This window comes from Neomonachus schauinslandi, chromosome 5 (assembly GCF_002201575.2).
Source record: "Neomonachus schauinslandi chromosome 5, ASM220157v2, whole genome shotgun sequence".
NCBI lineage: Eukaryota > Metazoa > Chordata > Mammalia > Carnivora > Phocidae > Neomonachus > Neomonachus schauinslandi.
The window spans coordinates 39030359-39051744 of record NC_058407.1 but is presented as its reverse complement, the minus strand read 5'-3'; the positions used below and the strand labels follow the sequence as shown (position 1 = coordinate 39051744).

The 21386-nt window shown below is 37.3% G+C and overlaps 1 protein-coding gene across 2 annotated transcripts in view; it reads left to right on the top strand.

Moving 5' to 3' along the window:
* The window catches only part of SYT1 (synaptotagmin 1), a 196367-nt gene that overhangs the window by 95859 nt on the left and 79122 nt on the right, over nucleotides 1-21386 (top strand). For both annotated transcript variants that reach the window (XM_021678551.2, XM_021678550.2), the window contains exon 6: nucleotides 7686-7803. In XM_021678551.2, the coding sequence (XP_021534226.1) occupies nucleotides 7686-7803 (118 nt within the window). The remainder of the gene's footprint in view (nucleotides 1-7685; nucleotides 7804-21386) is intronic.

Genomic DNA, 21386 nt, shown 5'->3' with positions numbered 1-21386 from the left:
TTTAAATAAGAAATGAACAATTAAATGAGTCCAGAGGTAACAGGTTATATAGTATCCTCATGAAGTATTCAAAGACATAAAATACTGTCTCATTCACCTGAGCAATTTACTGTATATTTGTACATTAGGCCAGATTCAGTCTTTTTAGTCTCAATACATTCACGGCATCACTTCACACTGTGACCATCTGGACAATTAGATGTAAATACTGACTTGGCAGATAGTTCAGTGGTAGGAGTATAGTTGTGGGAATAAAATGAATTTGAAAGCTACTACCACCCAAAGGATAGATTTAAAGCTACTCTTACTAAGATGAGAAACTTGACATTATCCCTTTTATAACTGGAAAATGTCCTAGTATTTTTCTAAATGAAGAATAGGCAAATCATCTGGATTTTCATTTTGAGATTTTTGGACTGCCATTTTTTATTTGTCAACCTTTAAATAGACTCCCAACCTCGGAGAAAAACCCTCTCCTTGGAGAAACTATCACCAATTTGACACATGGAAAAAATCTTAGGATTAACATAAATAGAATATGTCCTTGTAAAATGTCACAGCATTAAGTCAATTCAGGTACCTTTTTAAAACTCATTCAAAAGTACAGCATTTCCAACAAGCTTGTGAACTTAGCTCCATTTGCAAAGGTCACAAAAATGAACCCCTCTTTTCACACATAAAATGATGGATGGTAGAAGCCATCAAATAAATATTCATTTTAAATCAAGCTTTTTATTTATCCATTGGAGGTGACCTCTGTTCTAATATCTATATGTAATGCTTTTCAAAAAGGAAAGGCATTGCTGTAGTTGTCTATTAAATCATTAATTTGTGTCTACTCTATTCAGTGGCTGCTTCAAAAAAATAACAGAATTATCAAGCTGCTCAGAACAAAGGTTCTTTCTGATTGTCAGCTCCATATTCTAAAAGAGCAGGTTAATTTCTCTGAATCTCACAGTTGGAACTTTCTTACGCTAACTGGCAGTTTCCACCTAGTGATCAAGGCAATTGACTAAAATAAATTACACATAAAGCTGAAATTCCTAATAGTAATAAGGCCCCTTCATGAGATAATCACACCAGCAAAAGCACTCATCTGTCAGCTGCAACTCTATAGGTTTTTGAAATTATCTTATAAAAACTACATTTCCAGAAATGTTTTCATTTCTAGTTTTCTGAAAGGCCTGACATGGCCACGTCTATGGCACTAGGCACAAAGAAGGAGCTCCAAATATATTCATTAGTTGACTCATTGATTAAACTGGATATACCGTTCATAAAGGACTAGTGTTCATGCTGTTTACAAAGCAAACAGTTGGTGAGGCACTCATTTCAAAACAATCAACAGTTATTTATACTACTTAAGAAGGCACATAATAAGGGCTTATAAAGTACAATCCCTCCTCCTCTGGAGTTTAGGATGACAGAAACTCACATATGAAATAAATAGAGGTGAAAAAAAAAATCGCTAGGCACTGTGCTGATGGCTATAAAGCAATCACTAGCAGAAATATACATGAGCTAGAATAGTAAGGAGGTACTTCGTTAAAGATATAAACTTGGACTAAGGCTTACAGGTCGGGGTAATTTTATTAGGCAGAAAGGACTAAAGACATTGGCAGATGGATTTCCTGACTATGCAAAAATTTGGTGGTGAAAAGGAAGAGAACTCATAGAAATACAGTAATTGCTTTGATGAACTGCCTCCCATACACACTAATCTCATACCATCTTTATGAACAAGGTATTTATTCCACTGGCTGCCTAGAGTGTTGATGGCTGATGGCCCATAACTGGGATCCTCCTTCTCAGCATCACCCTCAGCAAAAGAGAACCCTGGTCCAAGACGTAGGGACAGCCCACATCCAATGACTGGTAAATCCAGGAGCATAAAAATTTCACCCCTTTTAAGAATTCAGAACCTATCTGAAGAGCTGTCCGGGCTCCAAAGCTCCCCATAGGATTGGCTGAGGCCTGTGATAGGACTACATCACAGCCCAACTTTTCTGCCTGTGCAGTTCTGCTCCCTGCACTCTCCCATAGGTGCTGACCCAAAGGACACACCACAATAAACCTCCTGCTTGCAAATCTCTGAGTCGGCTTCCTGGAGACCTTGACCTGTAACAATAGAGGATAACATGGGGACCAATCTGACTGTATTTGATAGAAGGCAATCTACATTTATTCATTCAAGAGGCATATATGGACCCTGACACTGTGCCAGCCACTATTCTAGGGCTTAGAACACAGCAATGGGAAAAACATTTCTCTTCTCTTACAGACCTGATATTCTAGTGGGGAAAACCTAAACAAACTTAACAGAATTTTAAGTAATATGTGCTAGAATGAAAAAGAAACAGGGCAAAGGGACAGGTAGTGTATGTTTAGGAGCAGACAGGACTTTAGATAGGATGACCATATAAAAACTCTGAAGAAGTGACATATGATAAGAAAGCTAAAAACATAATTTTAAAAATGTTCTATATCCTGGTTTTGTTAGTAATTAATGACTGCATGCATTTGCTGAAACCCATTGAACTATATGCTTAGGGTGAATTTTGTTGTATGTAATTTCTCACTCAATAAAACGTTCTCAAAAATTTTAAAAAAAAATTACTAATGGGACAATCTATCATAGTATCTGGGGGAAGAATATTGCAGACAAAAGGAACAGCCAAGGCAAAGGCCCTGGGGTAGAAATGTGCCTTGCATGTCTTGAAAAGAGAAAGATCAGGAGCACAGTAGTAGGTAAGGGGTCAGATCGCATAGGTTTTTTTGTTTAAAGAATACAGATCATTCTAAGTCAAATGGGAAGACATGGAAGGGCTTTAAGTAGGACTGTCTCATGATCAGATTTCCGTTTTTAAAAAGACCCCTCTGCCTGGTACGTGAGAAAGAGTCTAAAAAGGAGCAAGAGTGGAAGCAGAGAGGCTATTAGGAGGTCACTGCAGAGGTCTAGGTCAACAATGAGAACTTGGGCTTAAGGTTATGAATCATTACAGTTTGCCCGGGACTGAGGTTTCTCAGGGCATACAGGACATTTAGGGCTAAAACCAATAGTCTTTTGCAGATCAGCAGGGTTGGTCTCCCTACCTGTACTAGAGTAAAGGCCTTTAAGTAGGGAGGTGAGGTCAGATTCAAAATATATTCTGAAGGTGGGACAGATAGTAAAGCAGAAGAAGCCTATTTAGATAGGGCAGAGACAAAGTACAGAGCTTCTTCAAAGTCAGGAAAATGGGTTTAGACTTTCAAAGATTAGCCTGGCTTTAGTATACAGTCTACACTGGACTTTGGAGAGACTATGATTCATGAGATCTTTCATCAGACTGCTGCAGGAAAAAGATGACGGAAGTGTTTAGAGCTTGATCTCAAACAGAATGAAGGCAGAAGGGATGGCGGTGGTGATAGTGATGGTGACAGTGGCAAATATCGCAGTAGAGTTGGAGGTCATATTGGAGGGAGGAGAGAGGAGGGTAGAGGTCATGTTGATAAGGACGGGAAAATTAAGTAAAATTTAAAAATTTAAAAAAAATTCGAGAGACATTGACAAAGAAAGAAATGTCAAGATTTGTGGGCTGAAGGACTGAAGGAAAACAGAAGGAACACTGGTCACTGGAAACTGATTACTTAGTGACCCTGACTGAAAGGGAGGTCAGAAAGAACAGGCAAGGGGAAGATTTGGTGATAAACATCCATTTAGTTAGACAGTATGAATGTAAAGTGAGAGTGGAATATCTAAGTGGGTGGTCAGTTGGAGTATTAGTTTGTCATTCTAGATGGTAGTCTGAGAGTAAAGAAAACTCATTATTTTGAGTCAAAGGACCTTGCAGAGGTCTACACTGAGATGCTATGTAACTCTAGGTAACCTCTGAGTCTCAAACTCTTCATGTGTAAAAGGAGCAAAACAGTACCTACTTCACAGGGCTGTTGTAGGGAAAACAAGATGGAACTGTCAAGGAGAAGTAAGGAGCTGAGATATAGATTGGCGGATCATCTTTCTATGTAAGTTTTCCAAGAACCACTTCTGTTTCCCAGCACCATAACCCCACTAAAGAAAGCTTATTTTTTCTTAATGTAGAAAATCTTGGTTTCTCCAACTTTAAAGTGATATATAAAAACGCTTGGCATGTGAAAATTATGAAATAAGAGATTGATGTGAAACCGTCCATAAAACTCTCATACAATTCCAATTCTTCTGTGTAAGTGACAAGAGATAGAGTAAAACCTTCGTACGCGAGAACAAGACTCCAGGAACAAGAGCACACCTCCATCCAATCATAGAAGTTCAGTAAAGATTTCAAAAAGGAAAAGAAACTACTTGTTGTCCCACAACTCATACTAGTATGAGCCCCTCAATCTAAGATCCTGAAGTAAGAACACACACTTACGAAGTAAGCCTCAGACCTAAGCCTTGTTTCAGCTGTGGCCAAATAGAACCCATCTTCAGGAGGGGTCAGCAGAAGCACCAGGCATGTCCTTCTGAGGATGGCTTCACAGCCTCCCCATGATGCAAATCCTAGCTCTTCTTTGCTTCACATGAACTTCAGGTTCCCACCTCATCCACCACATATGAAAAACACATTGCAATCCTATTTGGAAATGTCCTACATCTAATCAAGAGTCAAACCAGCATGTAACAGAAGTTGTCCCAATTCTGAAATTTTGTTTTAGAAAATTACTAAAGCTATTTTTTAAAGAATTAGAAAAGGCATATACTTATACCTCAGATAGTGACAACTCAAAAAATATAACTAAGATAAAGGTTCATATGAATTGGATATTTGCCTTCTTCTAGAGAATGAGTTTCTATCTGCTTGATGCCATAAAGAACACAAATTCCAGAATAGTGACTAGCTTTCAAATGGCTTACAGATACAGAAGTAATAAGATTTTCAAACACTGTAAAGTAACTTCAGTTGATTAGTATAAAAAGACATGCTTAATTTGGCTATCAGTTATAATTTAATAAGCATATGAAATTTTACACATTCAAGTTCCTAAATTAAGGAGTTAAATATAAATGTAAATCTGAAAATGGTGTTAATAAGAACTCTTCCATATTTTTCTTTCTCCTAAAACATCCATTTTGATTCACCCCCCCCCCCCCCAACTCATTCTGCCTCCATCCCATAGCTTTGTAATTACAGGTAACTTCACATATTTCTCCTACCTGAGGCATTATAGGTTCAAACTCTATAACTGTACCCTTCTGAAGCTAGACATTATGCAAAATCTCAAAAATTCCCTATAGATCACAGGATTGAATAATAAAAAAGTATTAGAAGAAAGTTGTGATGTTTCTTTAAAACAACTGAGATGCCCTAAATTGTAGATTTAGATAGTGGGCTATTGAGAGGGGCCATTTAAAAGAGAACAGTCATATCTAAAATGCCTAACTAGAACAGTTAGAGTAACCTGGTTCTGCAACAAACTGAGTTCCCCAGGGAGGGTATTGTGGCAAAAAGACAGAATCCTGCAAAAAGAACCCTCCTCCCAGTGAATATTCTTGAACTGCAATTTTGTTCACTTACATTTATAAGGTTCAGATGAATTTGTCCATACTTTTATTAATTTCTATGATCTTGATTCCCATTCTGTATTTTCAAAGACTATGAAAAGGAATGCATTCTACTAGATTCTCCTCATGTGCAAATTCATAGGGAGTAAGTAGGCACTTTGGGTGAATTGAGCACATTAGAAGTAACTTATCTAAAGGAAGGGAGATAGGACCTAGATAGTTCAAGATAGGGATATTATCCAAATTTTTCATTTATTTACTTTTTGAGAATGCATAGAAAGTGATAAATCAGCCAAGGACCAGTCTTCAAGGAGTCATGTTGGAAAATGGAGACATGTGCACAATAAAACAAAAGTAGGAGTCTTTAGTGACATAAGAGATATATGGGTAAGATGCTAGGAAGACTCAAGGAATCAAAGAACTGGGGGTTATAAACATGTATGGTGATGTTTTCAATAAAGCATTACTTAAGCAGAAAATCTATACCTCTCCCTCTCCCCCCCACCAACACACACACACACAGAATGATTACTTCTCACCTATAGATAAATCAAAACAAGTAGATACCCATTTTTTTTAAAAAAAAGATTTATTTGAGAGAGAACAGGCACGCACATGTGTGGGGCGGCAGAGGGGCAGAAGTGGGGGGAGAGAGTGCCAAGCAGACTCCCCACTGAGCTTGGAGCCCTGCAGGGGGCTGGACCTCATGACCCTGAGATCACAACCTGAGCCGAAACCAAGAGTCAGACACTTAACCAACAGCACCATCCAGGTGCCCCATACCGTTTCCTTTATAGATGGCTAGAACCAGTACCCAGTAAAAAGAATTGTATTTTCTTAAATTGTTCAATTACATCTAGGCGATTATCTCCACACTGGAGACTCAGGCTGATTTAACACATACATGAAGTTATAGATAAGGCCAAATATAGTTCTAATAAGAACATAACATGAGAAGGCCTTCTGTACCTTATTCTTACCTTGAACCTATCTGCAGAAGTCTGACACAACCATCATCTTTGGAATCAGAATTCACTTTGGGGGGTGAGGGGAGAGCATGTCCTAAGAAATAAACCCTAATTTGCCATATCCCTAATTCCCTGTATCAGAAAGCCATCTAGATACCACCAGGCTCCCACCCACTCTCATGCTTATGTGAATTCAAATTCTCATGTTAAACAATACCATGGTTCTTAATTAGTTATCCTAAAAATTAAGACACTTAAGGTATGAGAACCCATAGTTCTTTCTGAAAAAAAGTCAAAGCTCTCTATACCATCATTTTAAACTCTGAAATGTTCAGAAATGCCAGAGATACAGGATTGGTGAATGTTCCTTGGGCCTGAAATAGGAAACCCATGAAACAACGGGAGGGGCTAGGACATGTGTTGTATTACTGTATATTTCCATTTTCCAACCTACTGCTTAGATTTGTACAAATATTAGAATAAGGGGGAAAAGTTGGATCTCACTTGAGTAAAACTGAAATGGCAAAAACTTCTTGTTGCCTTTCGGCTACTAGGAATTCAGAATTTCTCATTAACAATTCATTCCGGGGATGAATGCTCAGCTGGTAGAGCATGCGACTCTTGATCTCAGGGTTGTGAGTTCAAGCCCCACGTTGGATGTAGAGCTTACTTAAATGTAAATAAAAATAAAAGAGCTGAGTCTTAAAAAACTCTTTAAAAAAATTCAGTCTAATGCAAATACAAGTCCTTCTCCCAAAAATCTACATATAAAGTATTATACATAATCTTATTTGAAATGTAAAAAGACAAAAATTTAGGTAGGTTGATTCTACTAAAGGAGTGTTAGGCTCTTTTCAAAGCTATTTGATAAAGTTATGAAATTTTGCCAAGAACGTTGCAGTGCTATTCAGAGTAGAGTTTCTAAAAAAGTCATCTCGATCTCATTTCCTGAACTGTTGAATTATGGATATATTTTGATTAATGACAAAGTATAGATGAGCTATTTAAAACCAAAATGGGTTACAATCACTCTTCATACCTCAGTCAATGAAAGACCACTGGGTAAACGCCAATGAACCTAAGAGCTTTCACATTCTAATTGTCCTAATCCTCTTCCTGAGGAATTTGCAATGTATGTGTACAAACTATATTCACCTTTATTCAGAAAGTTACTTATAGTCTCTTATTGGTCTTCACAGCAAGAGAAATTGGGTGATATTTGCTTCTCCCTTCGCTACGTACCAACTGCCGGCAAGCTGACTGTTGTCATTCTGGAGGCAAAGAACCTGAAGAAGATGGACGTGGGTGGCTTATCTGGTAAGACTGTGATGTTTACTGGGTTTTTTAAAATGCTGTTTTATCGTGGATACCAAATGCATCGCACACATGCTGTGACTCCGCATTCCTTATTGATCACAGCTTCCTTCCCACAGAGACCGGAAGCGGTCTCAGAATCCATCCCAACACAGTGCCCCAGAAGCCGCTCTCAATTTATTGGAATTGGCATAAAAGAGGAAATTTTCCTGTTTCATACCCAGAGTAGAAATCATTAGTTCTACAGCACTGAAAGCTGAATTTTTTTTCTTTTGCTTCTCTTGTAAAAGGCAATGCCTATGACCATTTTGAGTTTTTTGTGGGTTTTTTTTTTTTTACCAAAATTTACCCATGACATGAAAAGTGTTTTCACTAAACTTCTTTATTAGATATTTAACAGTTTTTAGTAATACTGTTAAATTAAAGGTGAGGCATTTCAAATATAAGTAAACAAAATCTATTTGAGGGTGAATCATCAAAGTAATGCATTTATATCTACAGTTTATGTTGGGGATGAAGGAGACTTTTAGATTGTAAGTTCTATATAACCCAAACTTAGTTGTTTGTTTGTTTTTAAAGTATACTCTTGCTCAAAAGCAAAGTCAGCTGAAGGATTTTCACAACTGAACAGGATTTTTTTTAATTTTCTGTTCTGTATAATTATATTTTCAATTTTATAGTAAATTATTAAAGCATGAGAAATTTTCTTTATATGCCACAATGTCATCATAAATAAACTATAGTTGTCATTGTTTGTGGCTATGGAATTAGAACCAACATTACTGGCTATTCAGTGCTTTCTCTAATAAAAATATTGCAAACTTCAAAAAGGTCATTCTAATGCAGCATGGTCATTTTATATTCTAAAGCCTAACAGCTCAAAAATGCTAAAGCTGAGTTTCCACTTACTGAACTACTAATTTGTCAACCAAATTCTCCTGGTATTTAAGTTTATTTCTCTTTATAAATAAGTTGCCTGGGGAAGCTGCACTAATTCATGTCACAAATACCCCATTTAAAAGCTTACTGCTTTCATTGCTTAAAGGATGATAGAGCAAATTTAAAACAGTGAGCAGTTTCTTCTAATGAAATCTAATGAGCATAAGATGCAAAATATGTGTGTGTATATATACACTGCATTTCTGTATTTTAACCAAACTGACCTGCACATATATACATACACATATACCTTTTTTGATTCTGTCCACCGACAAGGCCTAGAAACAAAGATTGAGCCAGTGGCCTGAGCATCCCTAGCACCAGATATGGCTTGAAAACACAGTTTCTCACTAAAGGAACCTGGTACTTATTGGAGAAATGGTAGGTTCCAAGTAGGGCACAGCAAGTACATAAGCCTAGAACATCCCATCTAACCAGAAAGAAGGGAAGCTACCAAAAAATACAAAGGTCATGTCAGAAGATCTGGAAGCCACCCCAAAGACACTCTCACTGGCCAAAGATGTGATCATTTGAGCATTGGTAAACTAATAAATGTAGGGTATTCAAACCTAAAACAAAAGAGCATTTAATGTACGGAGAAATTCTCAGCTTTAAGAACAGTTCACTCCCAGATACTACCTAGTATCCTGAGGTAAGACTTCAGACACCTTTGACCTTTCTTTCCATTGGTTCAATGGCCATGGTGTCTTTGTATCCTGCCTCACATGCGCCTCTCCCAACTCCCATGCCAACCGTCACCTTATCACCTATATCCAGAACTCCCCTAATCTTCCCTCCAATTCATTGTATTCCCTTTAACAGAGTTCCAGAGGCAGCTTAACCATGAAGCCAATAAAACTTCAGGGTCCCTCATTTGTTCTGTCTTCTTCCAAGGTCCTAGAAATGAGTTCCCATGATCACTGATATTTCAGCCACAATTTGTCAGTCACAGTCTGGGTCTCCATCTTCACCGCCATCATCCATCTCTTCTTGTTCAGCAGCATCCGAGTGGCTACAGGCACTTCTGAGATTTAGTTAAGGGACGTTGGGTCTGGCAGAATATATTTATGTAGCTTGTAATCACTTCCATGTGTAATTAGGTTATTGGTGGCTACCGGGAGAAGGAAGGGCTGCTGGGAAGACTCCTACCACCCACTGCTCTAACTCAGCATTGTTACATAAAAGGGGCAAGGCCAGAGGTCATTTCTACTTTAGCATTCATCTTCTTCTATGTATTTTTTTTCTTTATGTTCTTTTTTTCAAATGGCAAACCACATTTGCTAAAATGGCTAGTTAATTGAATCAAAGTGGGCTGTTTCACCAGGGTCTAAAATTATATTAGCTTCAGGATCCACACACCTTGGGTCTACCCCTACCTACATTTGAATTACCTGGAATGATTGTTTAATTACTAAATATTAAATAAGGAGATTTCAAGACTCCTAATCTCAAGGGCTCCATCTGCCTGTGAAATTATGTCAATCCCTCAGGTCTACATAACATAGATCCCTCCAGACTATGTCCCACTGCATTTCTGTATTTTAACCAAATTGACCTGCACACAGCTCTTCAAACAGACTATGTAATTTGCTGCCTCCATTCTTTGCTTAAATCATTTCCTTCATCTGGAATTCTTCCTTCCAACAATGCCCAGCTAAATGCTATCCATTATTCAGGCCAAGCTTAAGTCTTATTTTCTCCATCTGTTGAACAAATATATAGTGTTTCCCTACTTTGTATTAGGCATTGTTCTTAGAAGAGATTTACATCAGTGGTCAAAAGAGCCAAAAGGCCCTGCCCTTGTACAGCTTACATTTTAATTAAGGGAGACAGGGAACCAATAAATAAGCACGTAATATGCCAATAGGTGGTAAGTGCTGTAAGTGTTTTAAGTGGGGTTGTCAGAGAAAGCCTGATAAGTAGGTAACATTTGAGCCATAACCTGGAAGAGATGAGGAAATGAGCCATCGGGTGTCTGGGGGAAAGAACATTTTGGGTGGAGGGACTTTATGAAGTCTTTTCTGATCCATCCCCGATAGGATACATCTTTCCCTTTTTTAAATGCCAACAGCAGTCTGTTTACACCCTTCAAACATGACGCTTCTCTCTCACTAGACTGTGCTCTGTATTTCTATCTCCCACAATGCCCTGACTGGTAGCACTGAACATAGCTGCTGAATGAATAATGAATTATTTACAAAGGAACTATGGCCTGGAAAAACAAGTCTTGCATTTCAAATTTGTTTAACCTACTTACCATTAAAATAACTTTAAACACTTGGATGGTGTATCTCAAAGTAATTTGACCTATGTCCGAGGAGACCAAAATTATATAATGAGATCATCCCAGGTAATTCAAATGTTTAACTACATTTGCTGGAAATGGCTAGTTAATTGGGTTAATTGGAACCAAAGTGGGTTGTTTCACTAGGGTTTGAATCCCACTCTACCACTACTGGCAATTTAACACTGGACAAGTTATTTAGCTTTCTGAGCCACAGTTGCATTATTTATGAAGTGGGAGTAATAAGAGGATTTTTTTTAATAAAGGTGCTGTGAAAAATAAAGCATAGGATCTGGCACACCTAAGTGCTCGCTAAATATTCTTATAATTATTTGTTACTTCATGAAATCTTGGGCTAAATATGGAAAATGTGAAAGCAACAAATGAACAGTTTAACCAATTCTTGATTGAATGGGAAAAAAGAAAGGTTTGTTTTATAGGGTTGGCTGGTCAGTTAAGGCAAAATGAGATCAGTAGACCTATGTTTTACACGGACCAAAGAGTGAATTAAGGTATTGAATTAAACAAGAAATATTGAAAAAAGTGGAAAAAACTTAAAATAATTTTTCTTACTACTCTACTGCAGGGTTTCTTTTCTACTGTGTAAATTGCATCAAGATTTTGCCTCTATCATCTACCCATATAGCAAATCATACCAATTCCAACCTTTCTTATAAGGACAGACTTGACTGGACCATTCACATGCCTACAGTGGAAGAAAGTAGAAGCTTTTAAATTTCATTTAGGTTGAAACTTTTCAACTTAAATCTGAAAGGAAAAATTTTAACTCTTAAGTCATTATAACATATTTATAGAAGACTTTCTAGTTTAGAAATCCTTTTCTAACTTGGTTTTTTCATGTGGTTCTCGTGATAGACCTGTGAGGTAATTTCTGAACATAATACTCTCAGAAAATTGAAACTTAGAGGCATCAGATAATGTACATAAGTCATCTTGCTCCATGCTGACACAAAGAAGTTGTTCAATACTGGCAATTGCTTTTGACATTACTGACATTCAAAGTCAGCTTGTAGATGGTAGAGCTGGGACTAAAGCCCAGACTCGAATTCCCAATGCAGAATGTCTCAAAGACCATTCCATTTCCCTCTTTCCCTACGGCTGGCACATAGTCCTTTTGAAATTTTTCCAAGTGGTTTGTACAGCCAGGAACCATGGCAAATAGACAAGAGTAAGAAGTTTGTCCATCCTGCCTCTTTGATATGGGTTGTAGTCACCTCAATTGTGAAGAAAACAACAAAAGCACATCAAGCATGCCAACAAGAAGGTGTTGGGAAAATATAGATGCAGGACTGACATCATAAACACCTATTCCAGCAGTCTCCTGAAAGTCAAGGAGCTAGAGAGGTGGCCATGAGATGGGATCAGGTCAGACGTCCTGAGGGATGGCTGGAGGAAATGTAGTTGAAAGTGTTCTACCTCATCATCTTTCTCCTTTTCACTTTCTACCCCAGGCCCCACCCCTAGTCTTCTTCCTGGTGACCCCCAGTCCTGTCTAATCACTATGGAATGTACACTGTGCAAAGCAAAGGGTAGGGCTGTGGGACCACTCCCTCCCCCTCCCTCAAGCAATCTATGTCCCTCAAGAAAAAGGGCACTGAAATTCACAAATTGCAGCAATATTTAAGGGAGATGAGGAAGAAAGGGGACTCGTGGTGGTAGAGGAGTCACCATCCCTATGCAGCGGACTGCCAGGATATGGTTGAGCCAACTGAGACCTAAGCCCATTAAGATTTACCTTGCCTACCCCACCCAACCCTCCATATATACATACACACATACATACATATATATATATATATATACACACACACACACACACTGTTAAGATACAATTTTTAAATTGTTCATAGGTATGTCTTCTCATTTCTCCTGTTCTAGAAATAGAATTTGGAAAATAGAGCCAATTTAAATATTTGAAGTCACCTAGGAAAAAGCAACTCACCCAAACCTCAGTGAAACACTAGACTCCACATAGAAACCAGGAATGAGCAGGGGCAGAGCATTCTTTCAGGTACAGGTAGTAGGTAGAATAACACGTCACATAAAAATAGGGCAGCCTACCTACATGAGAATCATGCCATTGTACATGTTAAAATTTAAGATTTCAGGGACTACCTTAGACCAAGCTATAACTGAATATAAAGGGGGTGGGAACCTAGAAATTGTATTTTAAAAGTCCCCCACGTTATTCTTATGCATCTTAAATTTGAAAACAATACTTTATAGAAAGTATATAGAGTGTTAGCTGAAGCCCGGGAGGAAATCATATTGCAATATACAAATGTATTAAATCAGCATGTTGCATACCTTAAACAATGTTATAAGTCAACTATATCACAAGGAAAAAAAATGTAAAAAGAACTCTACTTAGAAGCTTAAATGTTACATCATAATTTTAGCTGAGGTCCAGGTCAGCCTAATTCTAAGTTAGAATTTTTTTCTGGTCAGTGATGTAGAATACATCCTTTGCCTTATATAATGGAATTTCCTTAAATAAGAAGTTCTATTTATTTTGTCAACCCAGTATCTTCTTTGAGAAATAACTTGTCCACATGTCTAAATTATGTCTTCTGCAGTCTCTCCTACTGAAAGACAAAAGCAGTAGATTGTTCCTTTATACATTCATGACCACCACTCTTATCTGTCCTTCCATCGGTGCTGAAAGCATGACAAAGAAAACCACTCCGAACTCAAGTGATTGGAGCTAAAAGCTACTAGGTTGGGAGCTGAGCCAACAAATAAAGTGGCAAAAACTTATTTGAGCCGATTAGATAAGGATATACAAATTAATTGGCCATGATATCAGGGTCAAGCAATAATATGCAAATAAACTAGCATCTTGAGCTAACAGGACAGGAATATGCATAATAAGTTGGCTGTGATGTCAGAAGTCTTCATCATAATTTTAGGCTTGACTGTTACACTATAAAATTCCGTGACGCTTCAAAATGCTTAGTTATAATATTGATAAAATAATCTAAATCCCTAATATGTGAACAAATTGATCTAAAAAGAAAAAAGAATAACATCTTTAAATTGGATCATCTTAGAAATTGAGTTATTAAAAAGGGTTATACCAAAGCTTAATGCAAGTTGAGACCCAGGCATAGTTACCACAGAATGGACAGAGATGCTATGTCTGAAGGATTAACAGTGGTTTTGATGAAATGAGGATAGCAGATGTGGAGTGTGGGCTAGATCTGAAATCAAGAAATGAGTGATAGGCTGAAATTTATTAGTTCAGAACAGTTAACACAAAAATGTCTAAACAAGTCCTTTAGCCCCAGGAACATCTCCAATCATTCAACAAATACCATTTCAATACCCACTCTGTGCCAAGCAATATGCCCATCCTTGGATACACAAGTAACAGGAGACACTTGCAAAACATAATGTGGGCTGGACACTGTTCTAAACACTTTATATATCTTAACTGATTGAATCCCAATTACAACACTAGGAGGTGGATACTATTTTTAATGTTACTTTATTGATGGAACTGGAGAGGTAAGTAACTTTCCCAAGGTCACAGAATTAATTTTTGGCAGAGTTAGGATGTCAACCCAAGCAGTCTTCAGACTCCATTAATAAAACATGACTTCTAAGTTCTTATCCTGTCTCACCAGGTTCAACCTGGACAACAGATGGATGACTACATGCTACACTTTGAGAGATGGCCAAAAATCCTACCCAATCCCATAACTCCTTGAAACCCAAACTAAAATTCCATCATGGAAACCACTAATATAAATTAGTTGGTTGACTATTTAATTAGTTTTTGGTTACCTGGACAGCAAAGACAGGATCAATGAGTCCCTAAGATTGGACAACAAATATTAATAGATTTCTGGGCTGAAAAGACAATCTCCATTTCTTTCTTGTGTACGGATTGGTATGTTATTTTAGTGATTGAGTCTTTGCACACTAAAGAAGATGAAATACAAAACAGTATAGTTTCAACTATGTCACTGGTAGAGGTGTAGGGATGTTACTAAGACATTATGGAAGAAAGTCTAAGGGATTTGAGTGCCTATTAGGTGGTAGAGAAAGACTAAAAAATTTTGCCTACTACTCAGTTTCATCAAGGGTTGATTCTGAAAGACAGTGTGTAATATTCCTGGGAGAACGGGGCAATATGATCTTATAATATAAAAGCTTACTACCCCTTGTCAAGTGCTGTGGAGCTCTGGAAGTCAAAAATCACTTTTAAATAACTGAAGAAATTAGAACTGCAATTGACAACTTACCAGGAAAATAGAGCTTAGCTGAAAAATGTTAACAAGAAGAATCCACCGATGGAGAAGTGGAAATAGTAAGTTCCAAAGAGGTTTGTAGCAAGACATTTTTACCAGTCACATTGAAACTCTCGATTTTAGCGGTGCCTGGATGGCTCAGTCGTTAAGCGCCTGCCTTCGGCTCAGGTCATGATCCCAGGGTCCTGGGATCGAGCCCCGCATCGGGCTCCCTGCTCGGCGGGAAGCCTGCTTCTCCCTCTCCCACTCCCCCTGCTTGTGTTCGCTCTCTCACTGTGTCTATGGCAAGTAAATAAAATCTTTTAAAAAAATAAAAAAAGAAAGAAACTCGATTTTGAAGGTAACAGAAATGTTTCCAGTCATTGAAATCCAAGCTCTGAGGGTAAATGAAAAGATCTTGCTAAGCAGAGTAAGCCAAAATATGGTAAATGAGCTTCAGTATGGGCAAGTTTAGAAATACAGTAAAAGAAAAAAAAATTAAAATAAAATTAGAAAATAATAGGATCAATAATAAAACAAGAAAAAAGTCACATAGAACCATCTACTGAAGACATTCACCAGGTACACGGCTACAACCAAACAGGCTGGGTATTGTCATGGAATTATTACAAATACAAGAGGGGAAAAAATGTCCTTTGTCCCAGACTAAAGTTCATCCATGTGTGGAATAGGCGTAGTTATGGCCGCCCACCTCAGGAAAAATATGGATGGTGTTAGGTGATCAACTGCCAGAGAAAGTGGCTAAAACACAGATGAATGGGCTGTGTGTGAGGACAGGCTTAGAGGATTGAGACTTTGTAGTTTCCTTTCCTTTGGGAAAGGAAAGCTGAGCAGACCTATGATTAAAGTCTGAAAGTCATGACAGGTAGAGCTAAGGTAATAATACCTACCTGTTATCATATCCCGCAATACTAGAATTAGCAAGTGACCTTGATGTTTGAAAGAGAATACATAAAAGGAGGGCCATTCAGAATGACCTCATTTTCTACTCAAAAATTCTTTGTCAAATTTTCTTTGCAGTTGGGTAGTAAAAACTTATTACTCTAGGAGATGGACCAGGTTGAGATAAATGTATAAACCTGTTTTGAGTTACAGGCTTAAAAGGGGTCATCTCTAAATCTTTATTTTGTGTTGTCTTATAGGACCCCATGCCTCTCCATGGTAACCATCAGAAAAAAGATCCCCACAGCTGCATATCTCAGTAATCCAACACAAAACGACTACATTTGCATCCTTGAATTGACCATTCTATCCTCTGCTCTCCATTCACTATACAAGAAAGGAAGAGGGAAGGTTAGATTTTCAATAGGTAATTGTGTTGCCAAGATTAAAGCCCCAAAATATTCCTGTTTTTTTAAACTACATTTGTGAGCCTCAAGAGATTTGATTATCCATATCTGATAGACCTTTTTGAATAAGGCTATTAAAAATATATAGCAAATATCTATGCCATTTTTCTCTTTAATGAGTCGACAAGATTCCATTTAGGCCTACAACAGGTGACAAAAATGAAAAATACTATCGAGTCTTAAACAATGGCAACAATGCTCAAAGAAATAAACCTCAAAAACAATCGTTTAAAAAATTGTATTTGATTCTTTTGGAAGTGGAAGTGACTATAATATACTATTTGTACATCATTCCTTAATCCCGTGTTCCTGCTCTCCATTATCAATTGAATCACTCTATTTTCCTCCACTCTTCCCACCTGCTGTATCATGAGCTATTTGGAGAGCAGAGACGGCTTCTACCTAACGTTTGCCTTCTCAGAGGTCCTAGCACTCATGTTAGGGGAACATACCTCAATATTCTCTGCCTAAACAACCAGTTAGGAACTTGTCAATTCTACCCATCTAACTGGTTATTTTGTCTTCATCTTCTAACTTATCTAACTTAATTGTTTTTACTTAATGAAATTCTCTTGGCAGTACATAGTAGTCATGTAATAGGAATAGTTAAAAAATAAAATCAGAGTAAACCAAAATCTAATTGTTGAAATTATCTCAGCTATCATTTTCACATTTTTCTTCCTTCATTCCCTCACCCTCTTCAGTAGTTAAAAACAATGAAACAGACTATCTCCTGGGGATAAAGGAAGAGTGACCCAGAAATGTACACATCACTATAGTTATTTCTCAATGACAGTCATAAAGACATTTTCCAGTGAAGAAGACAAAAATGGTCCACTAGTCACATCTTTTGCCCAACATGAACAGATAAGACAATGATTCATCATCTTACTTATTCACTGCTTTGTAGACTAACTCCTTACAAAAGGAGTCAAGAGACCATAACCGCTCGTTGCCTTTTTGAATTGCTAGTGACTTAACTTTGGTTATACATCATTCTTAGTGATCCCTGGAAAACTAGGAGGCTTCTTATAATTTTTTTCTTCTATAAATAAATGATTTTAAGTGTTTATTTAGGAAATTAAGTTTCTAACTTGAAAATATGAATTATTTAATAGCCTCAGTAACTGCTTTTACCCAAAACTAAAGCAACCCAGTTGACTGACATAAACACATAGATTTAAAACTGACTTCAGCCAAGAACATGACAGCCTAATTGTCCCCCGTGAACCAAAAAGATCTGAATGTGTATTTAGTGACAATATACTTGCAGAATACATATACACAGGGAACTGAGATTTCATAGTTATCTACCAATATTATAGCGGCCACTTGTTCATGACTTTCATATCCTAATTAAGGAAACAAACGCTTTCACAGGTAGTACCATAACAGTATTTCCCTAGATTTTTAGTTTTAAAATTATAGAAAAGCTTAAGAGGCGTGCCTTGGTGGCTCAGTTGGTTCAGCATCTGCCCTCGGCTCAGGTCCTGATCCCAGGGTCTGGGGATCGAGTCCCAGGTCGGGCTCCTTGTTCAGCAGAGAGCCTGCTTCTCCCTCGCTCTCTTTCTGCCCCTCCCCCTGCTCACGCTCTCTCTCTAGCTTAAATAAATAAATAAATAAATAAATAAATAAATAAATAAATAAATAAGAAAATCTTAGGAAGTTAAAATAACCCATAATCCTACCACTTCAATACGTGAGGTAAAGGACCAAACTAGTCCTTCTAATCCCTTCCCATTCAAAGATAGTTAATTGCTTCAAGGAAACAACTTGAAATTTCTTATCCAGATTTCCTTTTCTGCTTTATATAAATTACACTCACATAAATATAGGTGAATTTTACAAAAATGGGTATCAAACATTCTGTAATATTTTTTCACCTAACAATATACAACAGAGATCCTTCGGGATCAGTATGTAGAAATGTACTTTGTATCCCTTTGTTTGGATAGATCATGATATACTTGGTAATCCCCTTATAATATGAGGAAAATTACTTAACTTCAAAGGACTTGAAGAACTTTAAAATAAAGGGAAGAATAATGTGCTCCTGGATAAGGAATATAATATAGCAATGATATCAATTCCTCCCAAGTTAATATCAAATGCCATAAATGAAGGTAAGACAAGTAACAACTTTCTTTTTGCAAAAAAGCAGATAAGGCATCAATATCCCTGTAATACAGAAAAGGTCCTACATATCAACAACAGGGGAGAAAATGGGAGAAATTTCCTTTTTAAATGTTCCTGAAATTTTCTTGCTGCTACTTCTACTACTACTGGCTCTTTTGCCAAAAGCTAAAATACTATGTTTTTATACAGTCTCATCATGCCTCTAAATAAGAAAGGATTTTAAAGTAAGATGTAATTACCCTCAGTTCAAAACCTAAAAAGACAACCTCGACTGATTGCAAAGAGTACAAAAAATAAGTCAGGTCATTAGCTCATAGATTTTCAGATTTTCATCAGCTATCTTTGCAGGAGTTTGAATCCATTAAAACACTCAATCCAGCAGCATTATTTTGATACCAACTTGAAAGTATCTGAGTCACCAGAAGTGAAAGTAGAAGTGTATACCTTTACAAAAGTCAAAACCAACATTTAAGAGAATTTCTCAATTTTTACACTTTATAAAACTACTTAAACATTTGAAAGCTGCGTATATTAAAAGTTGCAATTTAAAGCACGTATTTAGAAAATACTCTTTAATACTCTTGAATTTTATAGTACCTCTTTGCATGCTGTTGAAAACATTATAAATGAAACTAGCCTAAAGAGCTTATTTTATTACAGTGAAGCTTTCATTTACGATAATTAGAAATCTATTTTAATCTTAACTGAAAGTTGCGTTCGTGTTTTATGTAAGAATTTCACTAAAATGTTTAAAAAAAAAAAGAGTTTAGTGGCAGAGATTTCAAAAGAGGCAGTGAATGCTTATGAATTATGCAAGTCTGAACTTTCATTTTAATAACTTCATTAAAATATAAAAACCTTAAAAGCCTCCCAACAGGAATTTAAGTTTATAAGAATGCTTTATATGTGCCCTGACCTTGCCAAAAGACATGCCTAAGGCATGATTTAACTGGTATTACAGGGCAAAGCCTAATAATAAATACCTATCTGAAAAAGCCGGCCTCCGGTGGAGTTGCAAGTCAGCCATCAACTGACCCTCCCCTGTGAGACAGCAGGACACAGCAGAAAGGGAACAGCAACTAACACTGGAAAACCTGGATCTGAAGCCCTTAACCTTTCTGATCCTGTCCATCTATATACAGTTGGGGTATCAAGGACAGCAATGCTGTTGCCTAAGCAAATGAAGTAATGTCAGGGGCAAACGAAGCTGACAGTGCTCTATCAATGTTGATTACTTCTAAGCAAAAGACAGTTCTGGGTTATCTATTTTTCTCACCATATCCTGGCTCCTAGAAAATATGTTCTTGTATGGCTAATAGAAATGCTCCATGTTTCTAAGGATGCATCTCCATCATTTGGATGGCAGGCATCTACTTAGACTAACTTATCCTAGGAGCACATCCTAAGGCTAACCAGCAAACTCTACTTCTCGTTTCTGTTATTTGGCCATAAGACCCAGCTTATTTTATAAGAAATAAGACCAATAGTATATTTCTCAAGTAGTGTATTTCTACCAACTTCAACTCCTTAAGTTGTTTCTTCGAATTTTCTAAGATACCAGAGTTGTCTTCCAAATGGTTCTTTATAACAGGCCGGAGACAAACACAGCTAATTGGGTCAACAAATAGGAATGAAGACAAAGAATAGAGCCTTAGTCATCCTAATTATCAAGTTAATGCCTGGTTGCTGGACAAACTCTTCCTCTTTCTAAAATGAAACACCATAAGACATAACCCACTGTTGCTATGTTACTTGGACTAGAAGTGGCAGGACCTGGTCGCAAAGCAACCCCCGCTGGTCTTTCCAAATAATGATACCCCAGCTAATGAATACCTACTTGGATACAATAGAAGTCCATGTTCATTGCCCACTGTTGCTTAATTGAATGGTCAAGATTCCAACTTTCTCTTACCCTACAAATTCTCAAATCTTCACAAATCATACCAACACCAAAAACAAGTAACCATGTGAACTCCCATATCCTTGCACTCTGTTGACTCTCTTCAGCTTGTTTTCCTCCAGCTGAAATTTCCTTTCCTGTATAAAATAAACCCCGAGAGTGTGCCCAACCCAGCATTTTTTTAAAAAATGGAAAAAACGCTGGTGGGATTATGCATCTACTCCACATTCTTCACCTTAAATCAAAGGAATTGCTCCAACTGCTAATACAAAAAGCAGCTCATTTAAAATACTTACAAAGAACCAGGTGAGAAATGCAAAAAAAAAAAAAAACCTATTGTGTTTTAGTCCCACAGCAGAGAGGATTCCTCTATACCACTCTGGCTTGTTATATAAATAATTGTTATGTTTGCCCACATCAGTCATGTCAAACTGTGCCTCTCTCAAACAACCAGCCAGCCTGACCCAAGGTTAGTTAAACCAATTGCTTAGGAAACATTTTCTGTGAAGCTATGAACCTGAAGACTATCTATATTCCAAATTCCAGGGATAAAGTTTTCAGAGCTTCACAGGATGCTAAGGCAGATATAAATACAAAACTACGAGATACCTTCCAGCCTGATCCTCGAATTGAAAAAACTTCACAAACATATTGTAATCAAGGCTACCTTTTTTTTTTAAAAAAATAAAGGTATCTTTAGTTAT